Source organism: Pollicipes pollicipes, unplaced genomic scaffold, assembly GCF_011947565.3.
Source record: "Pollicipes pollicipes isolate AB1234 unplaced genomic scaffold, Ppol_2.1 Scaffold_6138;HRSCAF=7277_pilon_pilon_pilon, whole genome shotgun sequence".
NCBI classification, from domain to species: Eukaryota; Metazoa; Arthropoda; class Thecostraca; order Pollicipedomorpha; family Pollicipedidae; genus Pollicipes; species Pollicipes pollicipes.
Genome location: NW_023596818.1, coordinates 29877982 through 29902632, shown reverse-complemented (window position 1 = coordinate 29902632; position 24651 = coordinate 29877982). Strand labels below are relative to the sequence as shown.

The window sequence follows — 24651 nt, the reverse complement described above, 5'->3', positions numbered from 1 at the left end:
GGCACCGCTGCATGACAGTGTGACAGCACGCCGCGTGACATGTCGCTCGAGACTGGGCCATTGCGGCGCGAGCTGAGACTGCTGTGGCGCAGGGCGAGACCATTGTGGCACGAGTCGAGACCATCGTGGCGCGAGGTGAGACTGTTGTGGCGCAGGGCGAGACCATTGTGGCACGAGGCGAGACCATTGTGGCACGAGGCGCCAGGTGGGCCGTCTGAGCTCATGCCCACATCTGTTTGTGTGCCTTCCCGAATGGCACTATCGGGAGCATGACATGCAAATGCTGCCGCGTCGGCGCCGCTCAGCGCGACAAATAAGGCCATTGCTATGCGGAAAGTATCAGTTGGGACACCCTTCGCGACATTTTCCTCGGCGCCTGACTGTAAATGACGGCGGCACGGTGCCCAGAGAGCTCCGCTCAGACTTGCCGCGCGCGCGATCCGCCATGCCTGCCAAAGGTCTTGGGAGTACGTCTTTGATGTATGTTTTGTGTTTTATGTTCATAGGACGTTTCTGCGAAGGTCTAAACCAGGCGTTCCCTACGGCTCGGGGGAACAGGGTCTCAGGGAGCGGACTGTGAGCTATCCAAGTTATATGTGATGTGAGGAAGATGTCCACCCAGGCAGCGCCAACAGGTCTGTGCTGACTGGCGGATAATGTTGACACATGTACTGCCATAGACCCAATATACTGAGGCGAGAATGCCACCCATCGCAGTGAAAATACAGGAGCGGTGTTTCAACTAACATGCCCGAATGCAGTCGCTGTGAAACACCTTTCTTTGCCTTTCAGTCTCATGCATGATTCTGTTCACAAGAGTTTAGAATATGCATGGGTTATGTTAATGAGTTTTGCTGCTTGGTTCGACAGAGTTTAATAATTCGATCCATCCTCAGGGAAATTGGTCTGCGAGAACGGAGAGCACTGGCCCGAACCCATTGATAGCCCGCTTGTTCGCCTGCGGGCATCCTCGTTCACCAATGAAACAGCGCGTGGTAAACCATGCTGCCCGGAACACATAGTCGGCAAACGCCTTTGAACGCCGCCCCATGCGATCGCAGATGTGAACAGCGCGGTCAGGAGCATATCTCGGACTTGAGAAAAATAGAAATCCTCGCATTTGCACTCAATAACGAGCTGTACACGCACCATACATTTCATCCACAGGCTTTGGGGAATATTTCGAGGCGCTTATCCTCTGTGCGGTGACGAGCACTTTTTACGAGTGGGAAAAGTGGAAGAGGGGCCTTTACCAATTCCAATGTCAGACGCGATCAGGTAAAAAGCATGGGAAATAACCCCGGGGGGAAAGCCCGGCAGACTGCCAGCTAGTGTCCTGGACCGCTGGAAACTGGAGCATTACGAGGCATGTACATGTGGCCTTCTTGTGTTATGGATGCGTGCTTGTCTGTGGCTGAGTAAAACCCAAGTGTCGCTCCTAACCGGTCGTGGAATTGGCGTATGGCGTGCCCAACCACTAATGGCGTTGGGACGGACGTGGCCCAGGGCTCACTAGGCCTGACTCGTTAACTAGCCAGACACCGTCCGCAGCGGGCGGACAGTGCCCATGAATGTGAGCAGGCCCTGTCACTCTGGTTTTTTCTGGGCCAGGCTAATTCTTGCGGTCTTACTGTAATGAAGCAAATCTCATTTGGAGTGTTACGACTTGTTCTTCGACCGCGCCACGGAGCCGTGACCAACCCTTCTTTGCAATGTTCATGCTATGCTATGTTGCCATGTTTGTGCTATGTTCATGTTACTGACGTGACCTCGTCCACACCACACGAATAATCTTGACCTCTCTGTGCTAGCCATTCTGTGGCTCCTGCTCCGCTCCTCCGCGCCAGTGTGTTGCTTTTCCGCGTTGATGAGAGCCTTCCGATCCACCTGCATGGCCGCTGCGCTCATCACCGATGAATAGTGTTTGCGTGAGTCTCTCAAATCACATTACGGCGAATTGTGGCGGCGGCGTTCACTGTCGGCGAGCGCTCCGAGCCGGTGGCGTTCACTGTCGGCGAGCGCTCCGAGTCGGTGGCGTTCACTGTCGGCGAGCGCTCCGAGCCATTGGCTCTCACCGTCGGCGAGTGCTCCGAGCCAGTGGCGTACACCGTCGGCGAACGCTTCGGGCCAGTGACGTACACCGTCGGCGAACGCTTCGGGCCACCCCTCCACCGGACTCCGCTCCGCGCCGCTACCGTTACGTTCGCCGCCCCCAGCCGGGGTCTTCGCTTCCACCCATGATTTCCACATGCTGACATCATTTCCGCTCAGAGTCCAGGGACTCGGCCAAGGGTAGGATCAGGATTGCCCCCCCCCCCCCCCCCTGACCCAAGAGGCCCACGCCAGACACTGAACGATTTCGCAGAATTTGAAGGAATTCTAACGCTTGGTCCCCTGAAGAAGGTATTGGCTGCGCGCCCGCCTGAGTGACGGTCAATTTCTGCTCCCAGCCACCTTCTCCGCTCGCAGCAACAAACTCCGCTCTTGTCCACGACCTGGCCGTGATGTTTGCTCTTAGCGTCGTGCAGCAGCCTGTCCCCAAAGCAATCTCTGCTCTCGGCCGTGGTTTCCATCTCCAGCTGCAATTTCCGCCATCAGACCCGACCTCTGCTTTGATTTCGCCCCTAGTACAGCCCCCTCTCCCAGCATAGTTCTTTCCCGCCAGCACTATGCCCGGGCAAAGGTCAAAGAAGGGTCTGGAAGGCGTGGGAAGCTCAAGTTTTTCAACCGCTTGGGAGATGTTTGGGGCTCGCAGGCTTCTTCTGAATGAGGCCTCGCCAATGGCCATCGCCTGGGGAAACTTGGGATTTTCCCGAGCCTTTCCGTCCGTCAGATTCGGGATTTGCTCTAGGAAGTCCTTTTGAAGTACATCATAGTGGGGTAGTCATTTTGAAGATCATCAAACCATCTCGAGAAACCCCCGGGATTCCCCGACCGTCCGTTCCGAGCACGGATGTTAATACTGACCGAGATCGGGTATTTTTTAGAGCGCGATGGCCTAAGACGGCTCGTGGAACGCTCTGGGTACCCTGCTTATGTAAATATGGAACACGGTTCGGAACAGAAAAGAATCCTAAACGTAACGTCTCACTTTCGGAGCTGATCCCAAGCATTCCCCAATTGCCAACTTGGGGAACGGACAGGATATCCCAGCTAGGGTCGAACCGAAATTACAGTCCGGGCTGCTAGCATTGGTCTCTGTTCTCAGCCGCGGTGTTTCCACCAGTCACGCCCTAGCCACGGTCTCTCCTCTGAGCCACTGATGTGGGCGTGCTAGGTCATCACAAAGGTCATCACAAAGGTCAAAGGTCAAAGGTCATTGCACAAAGGTCATCCCGGTCACCATCTCCTCCCCAGCCACGGTCTCTGCTCACAGCCACGGCTGACTGCAGCTTGCTTCGTTCCAGGAGGTGTCCATCTTCGTGTTCGAGAAGAAGAGCGCCGAGAAGCTGTACAAGCCAAAGCGGCGCGAGGCGGTGACTGAGCTGCTGCGAGCCGGGATCCGACAGCTAGAGAGGCTACGTCACCCGCGTATCCTGCAGGTGAGCTCAGTCTCCCCCCCCCCCCCCCCACACACACCTCTCGGTGCCTCGGGGCCTGGGACACCAGATGTCCGCTCATGGCCAGCCGTAGTCGCGCTGAACGGTGTCTGGGGACCGTTTTGTGGCATTGGATGTGCGACGCGACCCAATTAGAGCACATCAGTCGCTGCCAAATGAACGATTTGGGGGATTATGAGTCGTTTCAAAATTTGATGGCTGCTATTTGGTACAAACGCCCAGTTGGTGTCTGGCGACCATCTCGTTGATGTGAATTTGCTAATCAACCACATTAAACTTTGTGAATCGAAAACTAAAGAGCAATGCCGAAATTCCAAATTGCGTTGGCGTAGGATAGCCCGCATGTTTTTCGCAAACTGCAGATTCGGGCAACGAAAACGTCGGAAGAAAAGATCCGTTCGATCAAGATTAATGCAGACATCTCTTTGCCTTTTCCGAACGCTGCTACCACCTGATCCTGAATTAAATGACGTCGAACAGCTATTGACGAACCGCCGTGTGGGCGCCGGTGGCTGCACCATTGGTGGGGCCGCCTTGATGAGCTCCACGTGGGAGGTAGTGGCAGGCGGCGTGTGCAGATGGGGCCGCTTTGTCAATGCCATCGGTCCTCATGGACCCTAAGGCGGTGTCCCGAAAACAGATGGGAGGGAGATACTCCTCTCTCTGTTCTGTCTGTCTTTTAGTCTCTCTCTCTCTCTCTCTCTCTCTCTCTCTCTCTCTCTCTCTCTCTCTCTCTCTCTCTCTCTCTCTCTCTCTCTCTCTCTCTCTCTCTCTCTCTCTCTCTCTCTCTCTCTCTCTCTCTCTCTCTCTCTCTCTCTCTCTCTCTTTCTCTCTCTCTCCCTTTCTCTTTCTTTCACTCTTTTCCTCTCCCTTTCTCTCTCGCACTTCCTCTATTACTCTCACTCACTTTCTCTTTCTCCAGGCACGCAGCCGAAATTGTCGTCATGGGACAAGGAAGTTCAAATTGGCTTGAACCCCGGAACCCCGGAATTCAGTTCAGGAAAAAAAATTCAGGAAATGCAAATCCAGAAAATTTCAAATTGTCTTCGAAACCCTTGGAATTTAGAACAATTTTTTACTAAAAACCCGGATCAAGGCAAGTTGCTGTACTATCGATGACATCCTCCTTAACATCATCAGCTTCCCTCTTGCCTGACCGAAATTCCTGAAACTCTCCATTATTCATTTCATTCATAAATCCTGTGATCACTTGGGGCCCATCCAATTCCCCACCTATTTCCATCATTCCGTCATTACCAAAGCCTCCTTACCACCACGGCGTCCTGTCCATACGTCGTAAACATAAACACGGTCCATAAACAGTCCACGGCGTCCTGCTGATATCCGTCCCCAGCCCTATCACTCCGCAGGGGCGGTGCTGATATCCGTCCCCGGCCCTATCACTCCACAGGAGCGGTGCTGATATCCGTCCCCGGTCCCATCACTCACAGGAGCGGTGCTGATATCCGTCTCCGGTTCCATCACTCACAGGAGCGGTGCTGATATCCGTCCCCAGTCCCATCACTCCACAGGAGCGGTGCTGATATCCGTCCCGGCCTCATCACTCACAGGAGCGGTGCTGATATCCGTCCCCGGTCCTATCACTCCACAGGAGCGACGCTGATATCGTCCCCGGTCCCATGACTCACAGGAGCGGTGCTGATATCCGTCCCCCGGTCCCATCACTCACAGGAGCGGTGCTGATATCCGTTCCGGACCCATCACTCCATAGGAGCGGTGCTGATATTCGTCCCCGGTCCCATCACTCCACAGGAGCGGTGCTGATATCCGTCCCCGGTCCGATGACTCACAGGAGCGGTGCTGATATCCGTTCCGGACCCATCACTCCACAGGAGCGGTGCTGATGTTCGTCCCCGGTCCCATCACTCCACAGGAGCGGTGCTGATATCCGTCCTCGGTCCCATCACTCACAGGAGCGGTGCTGATATCCGTTCCGGACCGCATCCTCAACGCTGCCGACATCGGGGAGATAACACCACCGCGCCACATCGCCTTGACTGCTTCGATATCATTGACCACGGCCTCCTATTGCGAAACCTCAAACTGCACGTCATAAACAGCGCGGAGTTTGAGTCTTACCGTCGTGGACATACGCAGTGTCACACTTCCAAGCGCAGGGCCCTCACAGCCTCTGACCGGCACCATATTTCATGTTCCATGTTCCAGACCATCGGTGTGCTCCAGGGGTTGGCCTTAGAACCTTGTCGTTCAGCATTTTTTTTTTTTTTTGTGAACGACATGGCATTGTTTTCCCGGGAAGGCTACGGCCTGCAGCACGCTGATGATGCGCAGGTGCTTGTCGCCGGCGAACAGGAGCGATGGTCTCTCGTCGGCACTCATCACCTGCCCCCCCCCCCTCCCCTGTACGGAGAATGCACCGTGCTCTCCAGACGCATGGCTCCGCGTGAACGCCCCAGGTCATCGCCACTGAAACACAGCTTACCCTGTTCGGAAACCGCCAAAATCTACACAATTTTCCAAATCGCCATCCGTGACAGGGTTCTCGCACCGTGCAGTATGTGCGTGTCATCGGGGCTTTACGGCGCACTCAGTTGCTGAGGCTATATGGCGTCGCCTGCCTCTCACCCTGGCAGGAAGGACGGGTGCCGCGGAGAATCGAACCCCGTACCTCTGGTTTGCGGCTGCAGTAGAGAAACAATTGTGGTATCACTTCCGGCCAAGTCCTGGCGAGGGACGCGCATATCGCCCGCCAGTCGGTGCAACACAGGCAGCTTGTCTCTCCAGGCAGCTCCTCTCCGACGCCGCCGCCTCATACCAGATGGCCTCCTCACCACGCTGGCCACTGCTTCCACCCTCTCGCGTACCAAATGCTACACTTCGGTCTGTGGTAACGGCATGAGAAAGAGCACGGACAAAATTAAGAAAGTCTTGAACTTCGGCGCTCGGACTACGTTTGGGCGTCGTGAGTTTGACCATGGGCCTGAACTGTGAGGGAGGCTGGGCTGCCGGTCGCGCAACAACCACTGCACACCCTCACACTGGGTACAGCCCACAAGCTTATGACGCACGGTAAGCCAGACTCGCTCGCGCCCATCTCCGAGCAGATAGCTCTGTTCGTGCGCGGAGCATGAGGCGAGACCATCTGCTTGACGTGCCCCGCTCAAGGACCGAGGCTGGAAGCGGCATGTCTGTGCCACAGCGCCGAACGTGTATAACGAGCTCCCGCCCATCTCATGGGGCTGATGTCGCGGTCATTCACGCGTGTCTTTAGACGCCATAGGCTAAATCGACCGCCGGAATAAGACGCGGGCGGAAACGTGTTGAAAGGCCTGCCCTGGTTGCATATTCATTCGAGCTATATGTGTCTGCACTACACGACGAAACGTGTGCGTGTACTGCATGAGGAAGGCATGTTTTATTTGCTCAAAAGTGCCTTGGGGACTAACAGCACCCACACCGGAGAATTGCCCAACGATATCAATGTATACATATATCAAACTTCTACGAAAATCACTCATTTCTTAAGCAAACCTTTCGACTCAGAGAGGAATGGAAAGTATGGCACCCCGTGGCCCTCCCCTTGGCTACGTCTCTGCCTCCCCTCCCTCTCCCTACCTCTCCCTACCTCCTTTCCCGGTCCGCCGTCTGCCCGTCCTGTCGTCTGCCTGTCCGTCTGCCTGCCTGTCTGCCTGTCGGAAGCCTCGTTCCATTCACAGCCACGCGAAATGAAAGCGACCTGCGTTTGTGGCTTCTAATCTCAAACTTTGGCGCCGTCGCAGCTTCTGCAAAACTCGGCGATGACGGCCGATTGGTTTGATCTCCAGTCTTCTCAGTGCGACTCTTGGTTAAACTTTTCGTCTTGTCGCTCGATAACTAAGCCACCGTAGATGTTATGGACGGGCGGTCCAGTTCGCTATCTAATTGTCTCAGTGGACCGTCATGAGTATGAACACATGTCCATGGAAGCAACGCAGGTACATTTCTTTGTTCAGGAGCACTTTCTATCTCACGGGTGTAATTTTCCTCGTGTGGGGTTCGAGCCCTAAACAATTTCCAACGTTGAAACACAATAAACGTAAATTTTCAAGTACGGCTTATCTGACATAGGTTTACTGTCCGTCTTGCTGCTCATTTCCACTGAATGTAAGCGAGAGCTATTCGCCGATGCTCCCGAGTTCAGACGGCAATTCGAGAGCCACGCAGTCGTGTTTTGCATGCCAGCTGTGGCTCAGCATGTGAAGCGTGTTTGGCATGTCAGAAAGTCTGCCATTCGCGCGCAGACTGCTGTGTTTGTCATTTTGATGCAGCTGTGGAAGGATATTCGACCGGATATTGCGCCGCTGTAGCTGCCTGATCGCCAAAATACATCAAAGCGGCTTCAGTCGATGGGCGGTTTGTCCAACACGCGCGAGCTAACCCCGGTTTAGTGCTTACGATTGGTGTCAGCCTTTCTCATGCTTGTCATGCCAATGCCTTTATACCTCAACCACAAACATGACATTTTCTTAGCCGTCGCGTGGGTTGATAATTCGATTAGTTTATGTACACGCGGCGCACTTTGGGAACCCCTGTCGCCTGAGTATTTATGGCAACACTTGCCTGCGGAAGGTGATCTGCCTGACTCGTGTAACGCTGCCCTCACTCCGGAATTGATGTCGTTCTTTGAGGAGCCTTGCAGCGTCAGCAAATCATTCTTAACATGGAGGCAAGCCGTTGGAGATATTACGCCTGGGTCCGTAGCGGTATCTCACCATGTGCCTTTTCCTTCGTCACTTTTTGTTGATGGATGCCTGATGATCCAGCATGACAGAGTCGATCAAGCACCGGTGCAATAACTGGTGTTGAACGTTGGGATGAATGTCGTCACACGAGGCGTAAATAGGAGTTTTTACAATGCATTGCTGCTAGGTTATCACTGGATGAGCTCAATCAACTCGTCCTCAGTTTGGTCATTGACACTCCTGCTGACCTGACCTGACATGACGTATGACAGGTCACATCAGTCGATGCCCGCTCGTGTTGATCTTTTCAATGTGCTTAGTTTCCTGAGATAGCGATGAGGGTCTATAAAGGACTAATGTGACCTCTATGACCTTGAAACGTCAAAAGCCACGTTCAACGTTGCTCAGTTCCATGCACCTGATGCAGTTGGACAAGAACTCTACATGGCCATTTCCCTGCGGTTTCCCGTCTCCTGTGAAAACTTTGGTTTAGTTTTCGAGATCTTAGTGGGCCGCCAAGGTGCCCATAGCATGACGAAGGCAAAAATCAGCTCTTGGGCGAAGGCTAGCTTGTACATCTGCAGGGGTACGTTTTTATTCATATTGAACGATTATAAAACCTATCCCCATCTGTTTCCTTCTCAGGGCCTCCGGCTGGTCTACAACAACGGTCTATTAGTTCGCGACCACGTATTCGTGCACTTATCGCACTTAATATTACTTGCCACTGCTTAAGTGCTCTGAGCGTCCTCAACACCGTACAAACATACGTAAGTTCGCTTAACACGGTTTGTGGACAAACACTGCTGATGAGCAGTGTTTGCAGTACTTTCACCATGAATTCCGAGTTATTCCTTTGTACGTTCCGATCGATGTGGGCATTAGCGCTATGTTTTTTTACAGGCCCTGGCCAAGGACCCATCAGGCCCGTGGAGTGTTTCTGTAGTCTCTCCCCTGCGAGGCTCCCTCAAGGTCATTACTGGTCAATACCAGCCACTGCCACAGCCACAAGCCACCACTAACCATCGCTATCTCCCAGTTTTGCTACCAGCTACTACACAGTTGCGTGGACTTCCAAAAAGAACTTCGCTTTGCAACTACTTTATAAGAAAATTGTATGCATTGGATTAGATATGATAGGGTGGGCCTTTGGGGGCCTTTTGGGCCTTTGCATCCTCCAACTGTTTGTTCAATGTTTCGAGGTCGATGGTAACGGTTGCCCTGGCTCAGTTCGTCAGATGCGGAGACGCACTCCTGCGTGTTCTGCCGGTCTGCTTCTGGATTGATCTCTTAACTTCCTAAATTTTACACTTACCGGTGTGATATACTTTTGTCATCATAAATGGGCTGTCAAAGTAAATAGTTTACATCGATCTACTGCTTTGTTTCAGTTTGCTTATTTTTCTTATGTTTCAGAGATGCAATGATTAGAATTTGTGCCACGCATCAAACGAAATGTTGATGAATCATTCTAGGTATCTGCTTTGTCGAGAAAGGTTCATGCACGGCTCTGTCAAGCCCATATTTTGTTCGCATAAAAACACGCAGAGAGGCATATTGTGTCTTTTTCTCATTATGTGGTCCTTTTCCACTTTACAATGAAGGTATCGGTGAAGAAAAAAGAGGAGTTAAGAAAACAAGAGGGAGAGAACGAGAGAGAGAGAAAGAGGGAGAGCGAAAGAGAGAGAGAGAAAGAGAGAGACAGAGAGAGAGACAGAGAGAGAGAGAGAGAGAGAGAGAGAGAGAGAGAGAGAGAGAGAGAGAGAGGAGAGAGAGAGGAGAGAGAGACCCAGGAGGAGAGGAGAGGAGAGGAGAGAGAGAGAGAGAGAGAGAGAGAGAGGAGAGAGAGAGAGAGAGAGAGAGAGAGAGAGAGAGAGAGAGACGGTCTACCATCGCTGACGTTAGTAAAAGTGACTCCAGGGGCTGATCAGGGTTGTAACAGCTGGCAGAATGACACAGCAGTGTCTATCAGAGACATACATTCGTTTCCTATCCATTCCATATCGTAGACGGTAAGCGAGGCTACATTCAACGCTACTTCATGGCATGGTTCAAATGTGACGCGTTTTTCTGTAAACCTTTAGGACGGCTTCATTCGTCTAGAAAAAAATTGCTCTGCTCGGTAGCCGAAATGTCTGAAATTAAGGTGGTAAATATTTTAGACAACTCTTCGCAAATACAGGTTTTGTGGCTCACTCAAGCCGGTCACAGGAGACAACCCATGGAATAAAGCAACACGCCAGGAAAAAGTTGTTTGACAAAAAAGAGAGGTAAAGCTTAGTACACGCAATGGTAGTTTCTTAGCATAACGTACGTGTGCACATATTTGCATGCATCAGAACACGTTCTGTTTCTTCATTTTACCAGCACTGGCGTCAAGTGTTTGCGTCAAAGACCGGAAAGGTGCGTAAAGTCTATTGTTTCTCCCCCAACCTTTATATTTACGTGGTTATTTATGTAAAGTTGCCTGAAAAGAAGCACCGTTTATCAGCTATGCGGGCACATTGCAATGCAAAACTAGTGAAGGGCTTACACCTGTTGCCATCCAGGGTGCTCCAAATATGCCATACCATTTGATTTTGGGACCTTACTAGCGTAGTTTCGTCAGTCCTGACATGAAGACGCCATCGAAAACTGAGCCGTCTTTGTTGTGTGCACTTTCTGGCTTGTTCAAATGAAACTAACCAGAAAGTGCACACAATTGCAGAACTAGTGTGAGCTATCAGTCCATGCACCGGAGCTGATACTGTCGGACATTACTCAGAAACTGTATATGGCCTGAACACGCGCGATGTGTCGCAAGAGACGTAGCTGTCTGACGATGCTGGACGAGCCCTCCACGCATCATCCGCTTGTCCAAACCGCCTAATGTGCCGAACTCACATCGTTACGAAACGGCTCGGCTGATCGGCGACCAGATGGAACTGCGAGCTCCGGCGAGTTCGGACGAGAGGCGTGCAGGGCACTCTCTGAGAGCCGCCCTCAGAGACGCGGCAGTGGGCGTCATTAGCCGCTGGTCGAGGGGCGCGGCGCGCGCAGGCCCCGATCGGCGGAGCCCAGGCGCGCGGCCGCGTCGCTATGGCGACCGATGCACCTGATCGCCGACGCTCTCTCTCCTGGAGTTGACCGTCCGGACGGCGGTGCCGACGCTGAGAAGCACTGCTCGACAGGGGCTCGCGGACTGATCCCGGGCGTGATGGCCCGAGGAGTCCCAGCGGCCGGGGTGGCTGAGTGTGCCGCTGTCTGCTGCCAGAGTGGCTGGGCTATAGATAGCCTGATATGCCCCGGCCTGCCGTTCAGGTCCGGATCTGCGCGCGCCGCCATTGTTCTGGGCTCACAGCACGCATACCATTCTAACTCGCACTTACTGCGGAACTCAGCGTTAACTCACGGCACGCTGTATGTTGTCACGATGGCTTCCCTCAAACGCCGCTAAATAACGGCCATTTAAGGATGGCTCGTCACAGTCTATATTACGCGAACATTGGTGGTTCACTGCTGCCTTTCAAATGTGGACCTCTTGCCGGCTAACCTGAACATGCAGAATGGGATTCGTAATTGAAACTGTGGACCGGCTTGTTTGACAGCTTGCTAAAATGAGCCAACTTAAACATCAAAAATTTCAACATTTCAGGTTAGAGGTGTTTACGAAGAGCACAATTAACCCCTCTTTACTGCGCGTTCAAAAAGCATAGCCTTAACAAGCTCAGGTCACGCGCCCGGATGGCGCTCTGAGCTCACGTTAAGGATGATACTGACTGAAATTAACTCCGTTTGAGCCTGTCCGGTGGACCGTTGTGGTTCACCTGAGAGCGCGAAGTAATGGCCTGATTAAAAGTCAGCTGCATTTGTACTTCAAAGAGCCCCGTCCAATCAACTCTTTTCCCTGCCAGCGGCGAGATTCACGTTGGACCTGCTAAGGGGAAGGGGGGGGGGGGCGGATTCTACACCCCCCTCCCCAGAGATCTCACCATGCGCGGAACAGACATGCCGGTGTTAGCTGCAGCCGCCGATTCTCTTCTCGTGTCGATGTGCTCACGCTTCTGCCAGCTATGTCCCGATCACCAGCACCGACTCCTTCAGAGACTGCCTGCCTCCAACGCCAGGGCGGGATGCGGTCACGGTCACGGTCAGTCACAGTCACGGTCGTGGCCACGGTTGCAGTGACTGGTCGGGGTCACGGTTACGGAAACGGTCACGGTCACGACCGTGGTCAATTCACGATCACGGTCACGATCAGGATCATGATCACAGCCACGGCCACGGTCGTGGTCACGGTCACTGTCGTGGTCACGGCCTGCGTGGGAATGGGTGTCGCAGTCCATATCCCGGTCGAAACGCACCAGTCACTGGCGTCATTTGTCACCCCAGGTCATCAGCGTCAGGTGTTATCCAAGCGCCCTAATCAGTCAAAAATAAATTGAACTCTGAGTGTGGTACGCCGGAAGCGGTCGGCATGAGACGGTCGGTCCGAATGCACCAACGCGTCGGAAAGCAACGCTTCATCCTGAGCTAACGAGAAGAATGAAACAAACTGGCATGCTGCACACCACCCAGTAGCCGGACGTTCTTTGATCCCGAACTTGCATCTCAGTTAAATAGCTCGTTTGTTCTGAAGTCCTTTTTCCATTATTGACGCTCCATTTACCTATTTCTGCTGCTTTGACGTTGCTAGATTTGCGTATCGTTCAATAGCTGTGACCCTAGCTAGCACGTCTACCATATAAAAACAGCGTAACCCTGTTTCAAAATGATCAATTAAGACCTAATCATTGAATTTTATCCTCGCCCATCGTTGATCTTCGTAATGCTCAAATCGTACTCGCACCGTTGATATCCCCCGCTCTAATGACCTGTCGACCAGAGACTCACCGTTTTTCACCTGATCCAATAGTGGCATATTTTTCCGAACGACTGCTGAGTGAGCTCTAAAGAACGCCTCAGAGCTCTCGAGTCTTCCAGCCCTGTTATCGATGCTTAGGCTGCAAGCTGTCTCGCCTTTGTCCTAATTTTGCCTCTGCCGGTTAACTCTTCTAGCCTCGCCCTCCGCCAAGATTTGTATCTATGGGGGAAGCCTCAAGGGTGTTGTGTAAGTGAAATGCTGCGGACGCACTGGCTTATCTCAAGCGTGTGATCAGCACTGCCCTGCGCGTCACAGCGTCGTACACAGGTGGCCGCGTTCAGTGCAAGAGGCCACGCGGCCTACTACGCTGCGTGCTGAACGAAAAAACGACATTTGAAGCACGTGCTGTCGTGACCGCCAAACCTGTTTGATCGTTCAACGGTTTGTGCGTACGTATTCAACTTTGTTAAACTCAATGTTTTGTTTGTCAAATGTGTGTTGTTACACCCAGCATGCCACTGTTGGACTCAAAATACTACGCTGATTTTTATGCGAAGGGGCATTGTAATACAGCAGCATGAGGAAGTCCATTTGAGCCTTTGAGAAGGAGGTCGGCGGTGACAGATTCATGTGCAATGTACAACTTGTAACAGGGCCGCACAATTTTTTAATTACGAATGATGCTTCCTAGGATGTCAACCACGAACAGATACCAAACAGACATGTTCGTAGGAACAGGGGGGCCATGGGGGCCATGACCCCCCACTTTTCAAGGTGGGGGGGGGGGGGGCAGTAATGTTAACTGGCCCCCACTTTTCAGATTAAGGATGCATTTGGCTTAATATTGCATTACATGAAACATGCATGCCGATTTACCTAGTTCAACAGCCATCTCCCTCTTAAGATGTGTCACCTTTTTCGTTTGCTCATTGGCCATCGCTTAGTGTTACAGCCGCAAGGCCGACGCAGCACGGCCTGGAGACTGCAACACCGAGCGTAGAGGCATTTTTTGCTATGACTTGCGAGCGCGCATGTTCAAGACCATATTACATAGTTTTCTTATCAGTTATCAGCTCTGACAGGATCATGAACATTTTAAGCCGAACATGGGTAAGCTATGTTAATACAAATTAGGAACCCCATTTCATCTACAATCTACAGTCAGGGAGAACTCAATACCTCTGATGAACACAGAAAAACACCGAAGTGGAGTCTATGTGACAACTATCGGACTACCTGCAGTGATCAGGGATGTTGTTGCGTCAATGAGGGTTCTTGTGCTGATCCGGGGCTAACTGCGCGGTTCAGAGGGCCTCCCGTGTCAAGGATGGGAACAGTGTGATATGATATATACTTGTAATGGCCTCCGTATCTACCAGGAGAACCCGTCCCGTGTCGCCAGAATAACAGCCAGAAGACACTTCGCGATGGGATGGAATGGTCCTTCAGCCCTTGACCGGAAACGGTAATGTAGCCATGGTGTTCTACTCAAGAGGCCCCTTGCCTGGCAGGAAATAAGTGGTCTCATTATTGTCGAGCAAATGGGTGTCTCATTATTGTTGAGTAGGGTGGGTCGACATGAGCTTGAATAAGCGAGCAAGGTCATGCCATGTTGCCTGAGAGCACTCATTTTTCAGAAACAAATTACATCAAAAGGCTTGAGCGTGCCCGCCCGCAACCTCGAGAGCAAGGACAAGGATGGTCCGGGTTGCAACTTTCATAAAACCGAAAAGTCTCGGCCACTGCAAGTGCCACCAGACGGCGGGCGCCGTGTCAATCTGTCTTCTGGATAGACAAACAGCTACAAAACACGAAAAAACAGAGATTTTACCCTCACTCTTCCAGTTCAACCTATAAATTACAGCCCCACTTCGCGATGCTTTAAGGGCCAATCTGTTCTTTTCATCAGTCTAAAATTGCACAGTGAAATATGCGCTCAGACTGCCTTCCTAATGTAAGATCTGATGTATTGAAGCGTTCAAGGATACTTTTTTAGAAGCGTCGTCATTTTCGTCCACCCGTTGACCACAACTTAATATTAGCTGTGCGGCCTACGGAGACTGTAACGCCTGGGATCGAGGCTTGTGTTTCTAAGATTTTCGAGTGCGCATGTTCAAAATTACATAACATAACTTGTATTAATAGTCGTTTTAAGTGTTTAAAGGTAAGCATTTCAGAGGCGTCATCCTTTTCGTCCAGCGGTGGGTCATGGGCTAAATATTTTGGCTACTGGGCTGAGGCTCCGCGGACTATGGAGACTGCTAAGCCTGGCGTTGAGTTTTTTCTAAGATTTGCGAGTGTGCATGTTAAAAAGCACGTAACATAAATTGTGTCACTAATCGATTTTGACTGAGTGATGAACATTCCCAGACAAACATGGATTGACCATGTTAAAAGCACATTGTTGACCACTCGATCTGCAATAAAACTTTCATCTTCAAATTTGGATAAAACATATCGATGTACAAGTTACCTTCGCGATGTCCTCAATGCCTGTAGAACCCAAATAACTTTTTGTGACAAGGCATCTGAATTCTATCGGTTTAGAAAGCCTTCTAACCATTGCAAATTAAGAGCGCCGGTGATTTCTTCCATGCAGTCGTTCAACGCCTGATTCCTGCAGTTTATTGACCTCAAAATACAAACAGAACTGAGCTCACGATTGCTCCTAGCTTCCGTTCTGGTTACAAGGTAAAAATAACAATAATACGAATAAAGCCGTGCCACTTGTTAACAAGTAAGCTATATCCGGGGATTTTTTGGGGGAGGGGGATCACCGTAAGATGGGCTTTCGTCACCCTTGTGTTTCCCCTTGGCAAGGCTCTGGCTACGGCCCTGTCTACACACAAAAGCAGATGAAGTCGTATACGTTGCAGGATGGACAATGAAGTGTCCGTTGGGCCAATTCATTCCTAAAGCAGACAGCTTCCCGCGGGCTATTTTTCTGCGATGGCGTGGTGTGAAGGAAGATAATGCGGAAAAAATACTGTTGCAAGTGTCCACCACATGTTTCATACACCATGTAGTAGAAACGCTGATCCAAAAGCATGCAACAAAACAGCCATATGATCAGTTCACAGTCATGCATGCGGGAGACAGCCGGGCCAGGGCAATGGTCACCGACGGCGGACAGGAGCAGGGCCCAGATAAGGAACTTGTGACAGATGGGCTCTATTAGGTGGCTTGATTCTTAAAAGAGAATCTCCAGTTTTATGGCTTGTGTCACGGGCTTCTAGCACTTCCAAGCTTCCGAATTTGTTTCCTTCTAAAATGCTGCGACAAGTCTGATCTCTTGAAAAGCAGCCAGCGAAATGAAGCCGCATGAAAAATCTGTTGCACTGTGAGCCATCGATCCGCTTTCAAAATTCTCATCAGCCTTATCCAGGTCGTATTTTGGCACCTACACTGTGTGGGCAGATACTTCCTCAATGGCCCGAAATGCCCACCCGCTCGTGGAATTTAACCTCCCCAGGAAAGACAATGTTAAAATGGACGAATTATCTAGGAAAGCTGGATAGCCTTATTTGCCAAATGACAGATGAGTCCAATAGGCAGGATTGTGCATCAGTGAGAAACAGCCCTAGATGCATATCTAGCAAAGCAGTCATGGCCTTTGAATAAAGAGCGATAACAGGCTGCATCCCTTCCCCCCCCCTCCCCCGGTCATCGGGCTCGCTTTCCAAAAAAAGTTCTCGAAGTACACCCTGGGCTCGGCATCCCCCCCCCGCACACTTCTTGAAACGTTCCTACGCCTATGCAAAAGGACGGTGAAATTAACAACTCGAATGTGGGCACCAAATGCCCACTAACACAAATGCTTGGTGGAGCCGTTACCTAATTTTCTCGTCCATCTCCCACTGACTGAAAGACTTAGACATAGGTTTTTCTCCGCCCCTCTCTCCCCAGATTCAGATAATAAAACTCAGCTGATCGGCAATTAGTTCGAACCACAGAGTTGAACCCTTCTTTTCTCACTAACGCCTGGCCGCTTATATCAGTGGAGCACTACCCTTGCCGTAAGCTAATATAGCAGACATGTTCAGTTCATCGCTGGCGGTGCAAGCCTGCATGTGGCAGCATCACTTTTCAGTCAATGCCTGCCAGCGTGCACCACTTGACGGCCACAGTTTTGACTCAGATGCTATTCGGCCAGATCGCAGTTTCCCCGAAACCGGGCACTCTCCTTGGAAGATTCCCCCCGCAAGCCCCTCCCCGTCCATGGTTGGAAACGCCTGTGTTGAGACTCGCCACCAGGAAGAAGGTTAAGAAACACAATGATGACGAACTTTCCACCGATATGCACACCGTCAAAATGAACTGTGCGCGGTGACTTCCGGATGGCGACCAAGGGCTCGGTGCGCACCCCGACCGCCTCCAACGCACCGCGTAAATCCCCGTCTCACAAACGCCGAGGTCGGGTATTACACTACACGGGCATCGTTGAACCATTTGCTCCAGGTCTTCCCCGCAGGTGGCTCAACGATACTAGGTTAAAACAGGGCTCTGCTGAACAGTGCGCCCCAGTCTAGTTGGTTCTGCTTGAAGCAACTCACCAAGTAGACCCGAACTGTCGAGCTGCTTAGCCCAGCCTGCATTGTTGTGCCCCAGGTGATGCACCCGGTGGAGGAGTGCGCAGAGACGCTGTCGTTCGCCTCCGAGCCCGTCCTGGTCTGCCTCGCCAATGTGCTGACGCCGGCAACCGAGACCGACCGGCCTGACAACGCCGGCTTCGCCAAGGACTACAACTTTCTTGACGTCGAGCTCAAGTATGGCATCCTACAGGTAAGCGGCGAAGGCGGCTGCCACGCGTACGAGGCTGCCAATTTGGCGATCAGTTCGCGGCAATTTCCCTCCGAGTGCATGCCGAGCACGCGTCCGCGTTAGACAAGAAGCGACTCCCCCAGCCCCCTGTTCGCCGCGTGGTAATGACCTGTCCGTGCCCAGCCCCGCGCCGCCGCCGCCCGACCTGAATGCAGAGCGCCGGCCGGCCGCTCCAGGGGCGGCTAGCAAGGCCTCCACGTGAGTGTGCTGACCGCGCCCGGGTCGTCCTCGCTCGGCGGCCACCGACCGCGCCGCCAGACCACGCTTCAGCCCGTACCGAGCGCATCCGCAGGCGGCAGTCACCGCAAAAGCCATGTGAAGCGGCCGAAGCCGAGCGTCTGGCGATGGTGCCGTGGTTCAGCGGTGCTGATTGCCAGGATTGCCGCTCTCACACACGCCACGACGGATGCTGCAGACTCGCGCACGGCAGTCGTCGGCACGTCCACGTCTTCGTCTAACGCGCGTCGTGCGGGCGGGGACGCCCGTTAACGCCGCTCGTCCGCGGCAGCGTCCGCCGCAGCGCCCACATCAGCTGCCGGCGACGGGCCGACTTTGGCGGAGATGCGAGGCGGCGGGTGACGGCCGTAGCCCCTGGGACACGTTTTGTGCGCCCCGGACGCGCCGCCTGCAGCGGTTGCGATCAATGCCCCTGCCCGCAGCGCGTGGGCCGCGGCCGGCGCCTCTCCTTTAGCTGGCGCTGCCGCCGCCCTCAGACGGCACCATCGGTGACCACGCAGTTGACCCGATTGGACGCAGGCTGGATTTAGAGGCCGCGCACGGCTGGGGCGCGAGCTGCAGGCTTCAGCTATGTCCTGGACGTGACCGCGGCTGATGGGGGACGCAGTCCGGCCGTGCGAATTGGATTCTGCTTCTACATGACTCGATGGTCTTGTATTACTCATTTTAGGCAGAAAAGTATGCAAATTAAATCGTGACATAAAGCACTTTGATTGCTTAGCGCATAGGTCTAAGCTTTGCTGAAGATTGGTACACAATCTCCTCAAAACATAAATACTCTCCGAGGTAAGTGAATTTAGGTTGATTTATGTGCTCAGTGCCTACCAGCAACGCGCTGAAAATCAAATCGTTCTGAGAAGCATTGGTCTTGTATGATTGATCTGCAATCTTTCTTATTTTCCCAGATCATCTCTCTCAGCTGTCGTCGCAGCAACCTGTATTCGCACCCTTTGTTTTTAAAGTAACATGTACCGCATACCAGCCCATTACTATGGAGCGCATGGGTCGGACAGGGTCGAGCGATATCCGCGCTTTGCAGGCAGTATAATCGGTTACATAATGCAGTTCACTTAAAGTATTTATTTACGCTTAGTTTCCCAAGATCCGAAGGTAGCCATGGAGACGACAAAACCGGCAAATGCTAGCTTTGATGCCTAAGTTTTATTTCCAGCTAGTTACAATGAAGTTCGTTAAAAGCTGTGCTTTCGGCTACTCCAGCTTTGATGGGCTGGAACTCACTGACCGCTTTGCAGCTTGGTGATATTCTTCGCAAGAAGTGCGGAAAATTTTATATCCACTGACCTGGAACTCAAACCCGGATCTCGGTTTGAGTCCCGGTGGGTGGACCCAAAACTTGTCGCACGACGGGGCGAGGAATGCAGCCAAGCTGTAAAGCGGCCAGAGACTTTTGTCCCACCATAGTTGAAGTAGCAGAAAACAGCCTTACACGAACGTAAGTTATGCTGGTGAAAGCAACATGGCCGTACAGTCGGTGGCCAAGCAGTGCAAGCCAGTGACACACGTGATAGGCCCAGTCCGGGTGGGCCGTTGAAGCCACATAGTTGCCAATCAGTTAACTTCAATACAAGGCTGACCTACATCCTTGCTCGTAGCAACAGTGTACTTTGGTGGGACGTGTCGTCACCTACTTTGGTTATCGTGCACTGCTGGCAGTGGCCTTGTCTAGCCGAAATCACCATTCTCCTCAAGCTCAATTATTCACTTAAAGCTTTGTTTGTTACCTCCACGCACGGTCGAGTGAGTGACTCAGCAAACTTCGCTGCTTGCTCTATCGACCCATGCTTGTCGACCGACCGGAGCCGCGGCGGTGGGGCAGCCGCCGGCACAATAGAGAACTGCGACAGTCCGCGCTCCGACCATTCTACGTCCGACAGGGCTATCGGCAGACGCATTACCATCGGCCCGGCTGCGGGCCGCGCCCACCTGGCGGCCGCGCCCTGCCAGCGCGCTTCGTTGCATTAATGGGCCGCCTTTGTGGCTGTGCGGTCGAATGCGACGGCGCATGTCTGAGGCGAGGTGGCCGGCGGCGCCGTGTTCCAGGCGCGGCGTTCGAAGCCGCCCGGCTGAGGTCAACACGGCGCTGCCACCGCCCAAACGGCGTGATAAGTATCGGTCCGCAGGTCGTTCGCGCCCGGACCAGCACGCGGTCAAACATTTGCGCACCATCAGCATCGGTGCCGCGATAAGGGCATGACCTGTGGGGCTTGTGTTTTGCACTGTAGCTTGCGAGTGGCGTGGTCAAACGTGGCTGTAGGGGCAGCTTGCAAGGTAAAGCGGTCACATAAGGCAGCGCCGCCACCTTGAAGCGGGATACATGAACAAATAAATTACGGTGGTGTCCAGCGGCCAAAAAGGTGACTAAAAAAGGGAATACCGGCAGGCTACGCTGGAAAGAGAATAGCCGACATGCAAAAGTCTGTGATGCCATGTCGATTTGCATATATCATTTGACATGCATGTAAACGCGCACATCATATGTGACCGTGGATGCCCACTCAATCCGTAATTTTCCTGACGCCGGCGAACAATGTATCGTGAGAGCAAATAACGCACGTATGAATATGACAAAAGGAGAGCATTGCTTGGCTCCCATGCCACGCGAAGTCTTTTCATGATAAGAACTGTGGCTTTGGGGGTGGGGGATTCGCCTGCATGTTAAGTGGTCACTGGCTGTGCTGGGCTGAATTGAACTGTAGTCTTAACTTTTTAGTCATCCCACGGTGCTCGCGACGCAGCAAAAAATGGCCGAGCTTTTACGGCTGAATTAACGTCGCTCGCCAGCTCACAATCATATCAAATAACAGCGAGCTTTTGAAAATTGCACGTGAAACACTTCTGTCATTTTTGAGCGCCAAAATTGGTCTGGGAGCGGACAGTTGGCAGCAAAGTATAGAAAATCTGCAGATCAAGCCTAGCACCACAAACCAACCTGTTTTCCTCGACCAAGTTATGTCGAAATTGAACTGCGATTATGGCGTTCGCGTGCGTCGAAAGGCCAGGGCGCTAAAGCCCGATTGCTTTGCCTGTTTGCCGAGGCAATTAAACGCAAACATGTGGTAACCAAGTGGCCGATGTTGAGTCAGGCCCAATATCAGGCCCTTTCAGCTGCTAATGGGCACTAGGAACCTTGTCTATTTCGGCCTCCCAGTAGATCGCGTGAGATCTGGACTTCGTGCGGACCAACTCTTGATTCTGTTAGGGTTTTCCGTGGGCGTTTCGGGGCCTCGCACAGGTCCTCTGTGCGGGGTGCGTGGACTCGTGTCACCAGGTTTCTGCTCAGTCGGGGCTTCCACCAGCTGAGGCGCTTTGGTTGGCGCTCCTTTAAGACACCCTTTACAGATACAGATACATACTTTTATTGAGACGATCAGTCATCGGCTTGCAGCTATCACAATCTTCCGTAGGAAGATGAAGTCTTTGGGCATTCTACTTCACCGACTGATCGGTCCTGTCCAGGTACGGACAGGACGGTCCTGTGTTCGGAACAACCTCGTGGGCTCCCTTGTTCGTCCTCCGTAGGTCAGTCCTCGCGGTCCCAGCATCGCGCGGACTTCTCGTGGGCTGCTGGCACCGACGGATGGCCGGAAATGGGCTCGGCACCAGCGCCGATGGCGTCGACGGGGCGCCACTATTGCCGCCTCGACAAACACGGCGCACGGCGAGTTCGGCAGGGCTGCGAGCAATCAGGTCCGCCCAGCCCGGATAGAGTTCCGCCGAGGCGGAGCCGGAGAAGGCCGAACCCGACCAACTACAACCCGAGGCGGGTGGAAGGACTACCACGCAGTGTGACACCACTGCGAGGTCGCACGATTTATACGGACCGGTTAAGCTCTCGGTAAAGAACTGAAGACACCTGGCATTTGACCTGTTTTGGGGCTGCTATTGACCCAGCAGCAGAAGCTTGCCACCAATCACGCAATGTCGCCAACACCGATCCCTTGTATTTTGGCGAGACTCTGTCGTTCTTAGTTTGGAAATGGCAAAAGGGGTTCGCTTCGACTCCTTCCCTCCCCCATCCGTTCGCGTTATGAAAAATCGTCGAATCCGGGCGCGTATTAATTCGTTTCTGTGGATATGGCGCCAACGAATTTTTGTGTGTTAAACCTTCGTATCTTGCCGGCTCTAATAGCCATATAGCTCCCTCGCCCTCGTAAACAACGTTCTCTTCCCAATATGTTTTTTTCCCACTGTCACGCTCTAAATGATATTCAGGTCCCCGTGGAAGCAATACTATTTCCATGAAGAGACCATTACCAGCAAAACTGTCGACCTGTTTCCTGGAGATGAAGCCGTGGCTATCTAATCAAGGCTGCTATTGTCTCTCACGTCGCAGATGCTAGCGTTCTGCGCGCCATCCAAGTTTCCTCAGAAACAAAACAGACGGTCTTGCCAAGGGCGGGCTGATGAGGAGAGGCGCCCAGTGCACACTGCAGTGTTCCTGTGTTGCTACATGTAATTGCATTTGTAGCCCATTTGGAAATGCGGCGGCCTATTGTTGTCCTCTGTCTCTGCCTCTCTATCTGAATCGGTATCTATCTCTATTTCTCTCTATCTGCATATGTATCTGTGTCCATCTCTCTCTCTTCTCTCCTCTCTCTCTCTCTCTCTCTCTCTTCTCTCTCTCTATCTCTCTCTTCCTCTCTTCTCTCTCTCTCTCTCTCTCTCTCTCTCTCTCTATCTCTCTCTCTCTCTCTCTCTCTCTCTCTCTCTCTCTCTCTCTCGCTCTCTCTCTTCTTTTCTGGCGTCCAGATCCCACAGATCTTTGCACCCCGATCAAGCTTTGCCTTCCCGTCCTCACACACCCCTCCCCCCCCCCCACACCCCCCAACTCCGTCTCCGTTTCCATTGACGTTAGGGCATCAATATGACCCAGCTGTGTCAGCAGGTCGTCGCTCCCAACAGTCCTACAGCGGCGTCGCTCTTCATGCCGGCGTCCTCCGGACGGCGCTCGTTCCTCTCGCACGGGGCGCTGTGATGAGTCCGAGCTGGGCTGGCCGGCCCTCTCTCCCGGGCTAGGCCAGGCGCGTGCGGTTCGTTTGTTGCCTGCTGCCGTCGGGGCCCCGAGGTGCCCCCAGGGAGCGCACGCAGAGAGCTGGCCAACGATGTGATGGCGTTTGCGCTCCCGTAACGAGCGACGCCGGGACGACGCAGTGCGCGCTGGCCTCGACGCGGGGAGAAACGAACGGCAGCGGGCGAGGCCGGGAAGACGCGGTGCGCGCTGGCCTCGACGCGGGGAGAAGCGAACGGCAGCGAGCGAGGCCGGGAAGACGCAGTGCGCGCTGGCCTCGACGCGGGGAGAAGCGAACGGCAGCGAGCGACGCCGCGACGACGCAGTGCGCGCTGGCCTTGACGCGGGGAGAAGCGAACGGCAGCGAGCGAGGCCGGGACAGCGCAGTGCGCGCTGGCCTCGACGCGGGGAGAAACGAACGGCAGCGAGCGAGGCCGGGAAGACGCACTGCGCGCTGGCCTCGACGCGGGTCGAAACGAACGGCAGCGGGCGAGGCCGGGAAGACGCGGTGCGCGCTGGCCTCGACGCGGGGAGAAACGAACGGCAGCGAGCGAGGCCGGGAAGACGCAGTGCGCGCTGGCCTCGACGCGGGGAGAAACGAACGGCAGCGAGCGAGGCCGGGAAGACGCAGTGCGCGCTGGCCTCGACGCGGGGAGAAACGAACGGCAGCGAGCGAGGCCGGGAAGACGCAGTGCGCGCCGGCCTCGACGCGGGGAGAAACGAACGGCTTCGGCTTTGGGTGGGAGCTTTTGAGCTGATCGGACCGGACTGGACGGGGCCAAGCCAGAAGCGTCTTTAGGAGCTCACAGAAGGTGGTTTAGTTACCGTGTGATCTGAATGCTAACTTACCTGGCTTTGGCTCCCCAAACGAATGGATAAGGGCCCATATGGATCAAACTAGCCGATTATTGCGCTCAATCAGAACTTAAACACATAAGGCCAAAAGCGCAATAACGGCGGCAATTAAATAACCCAGTTCTGAATGGTTTGACGCGTAAGTATGCACTCTCAACGTAAGTGGGCAACCTCTTTGCACTTTTATCTCGAATAATTATTGGAATTTTACGTAGTGCACGTTTCGTAACTGAACATTACTTTATGCACGTTCCGTGCCTGAATGCTACGCTATGCATGTGACGTTCTTTTTGGCGTACGTGGTATTCGGTTCGCGACTTAATAAGATTGTAAAGATTGTGCAGATCTTGTTCAGTACAGAATGTTTTATAAAACACACCTCAGAGGTGTTGCACTTCACAGACACATGCTTTTTATCGATGCACTGGGGGACGTCGAAAATGTGGCATGGCAGGCAGGGCAGTTGGCAGCCCGCCTCCAGCCTCATGGACATAATTTTAACATTGTCATTTGGAGTGATAGTCGTAATAGAGGGTTTGCCACCCCAGCTTTTCTACACATGCTTAGCCCGCGTCGTTACCGACCGTATGCTACCTGAAATTG

General features: G+C 53.1%; 1 protein-coding gene across 2 annotated transcripts in view; it reads left to right on the top strand.

The window, feature by feature from the left end:
- Nucleotides 1-24651, top strand: part of bma (SCY1-like protein bma) — a 148568-nt gene that overhangs the window by 15771 nt on the left and 108146 nt on the right. For both annotated transcript variants that reach the window (XM_037229431.1, XM_037229430.1), the window contains exons 2-3: nucleotides 3408-3542; nucleotides 17715-17888. In XM_037229431.1, coding sequence (XP_037085326.1) covers nucleotides 3408-3542; nucleotides 17715-17888 — 309 coding nt within the window. The remainder of the gene's footprint in view (nucleotides 1-3407; nucleotides 3543-17714; nucleotides 17889-24651) is intronic.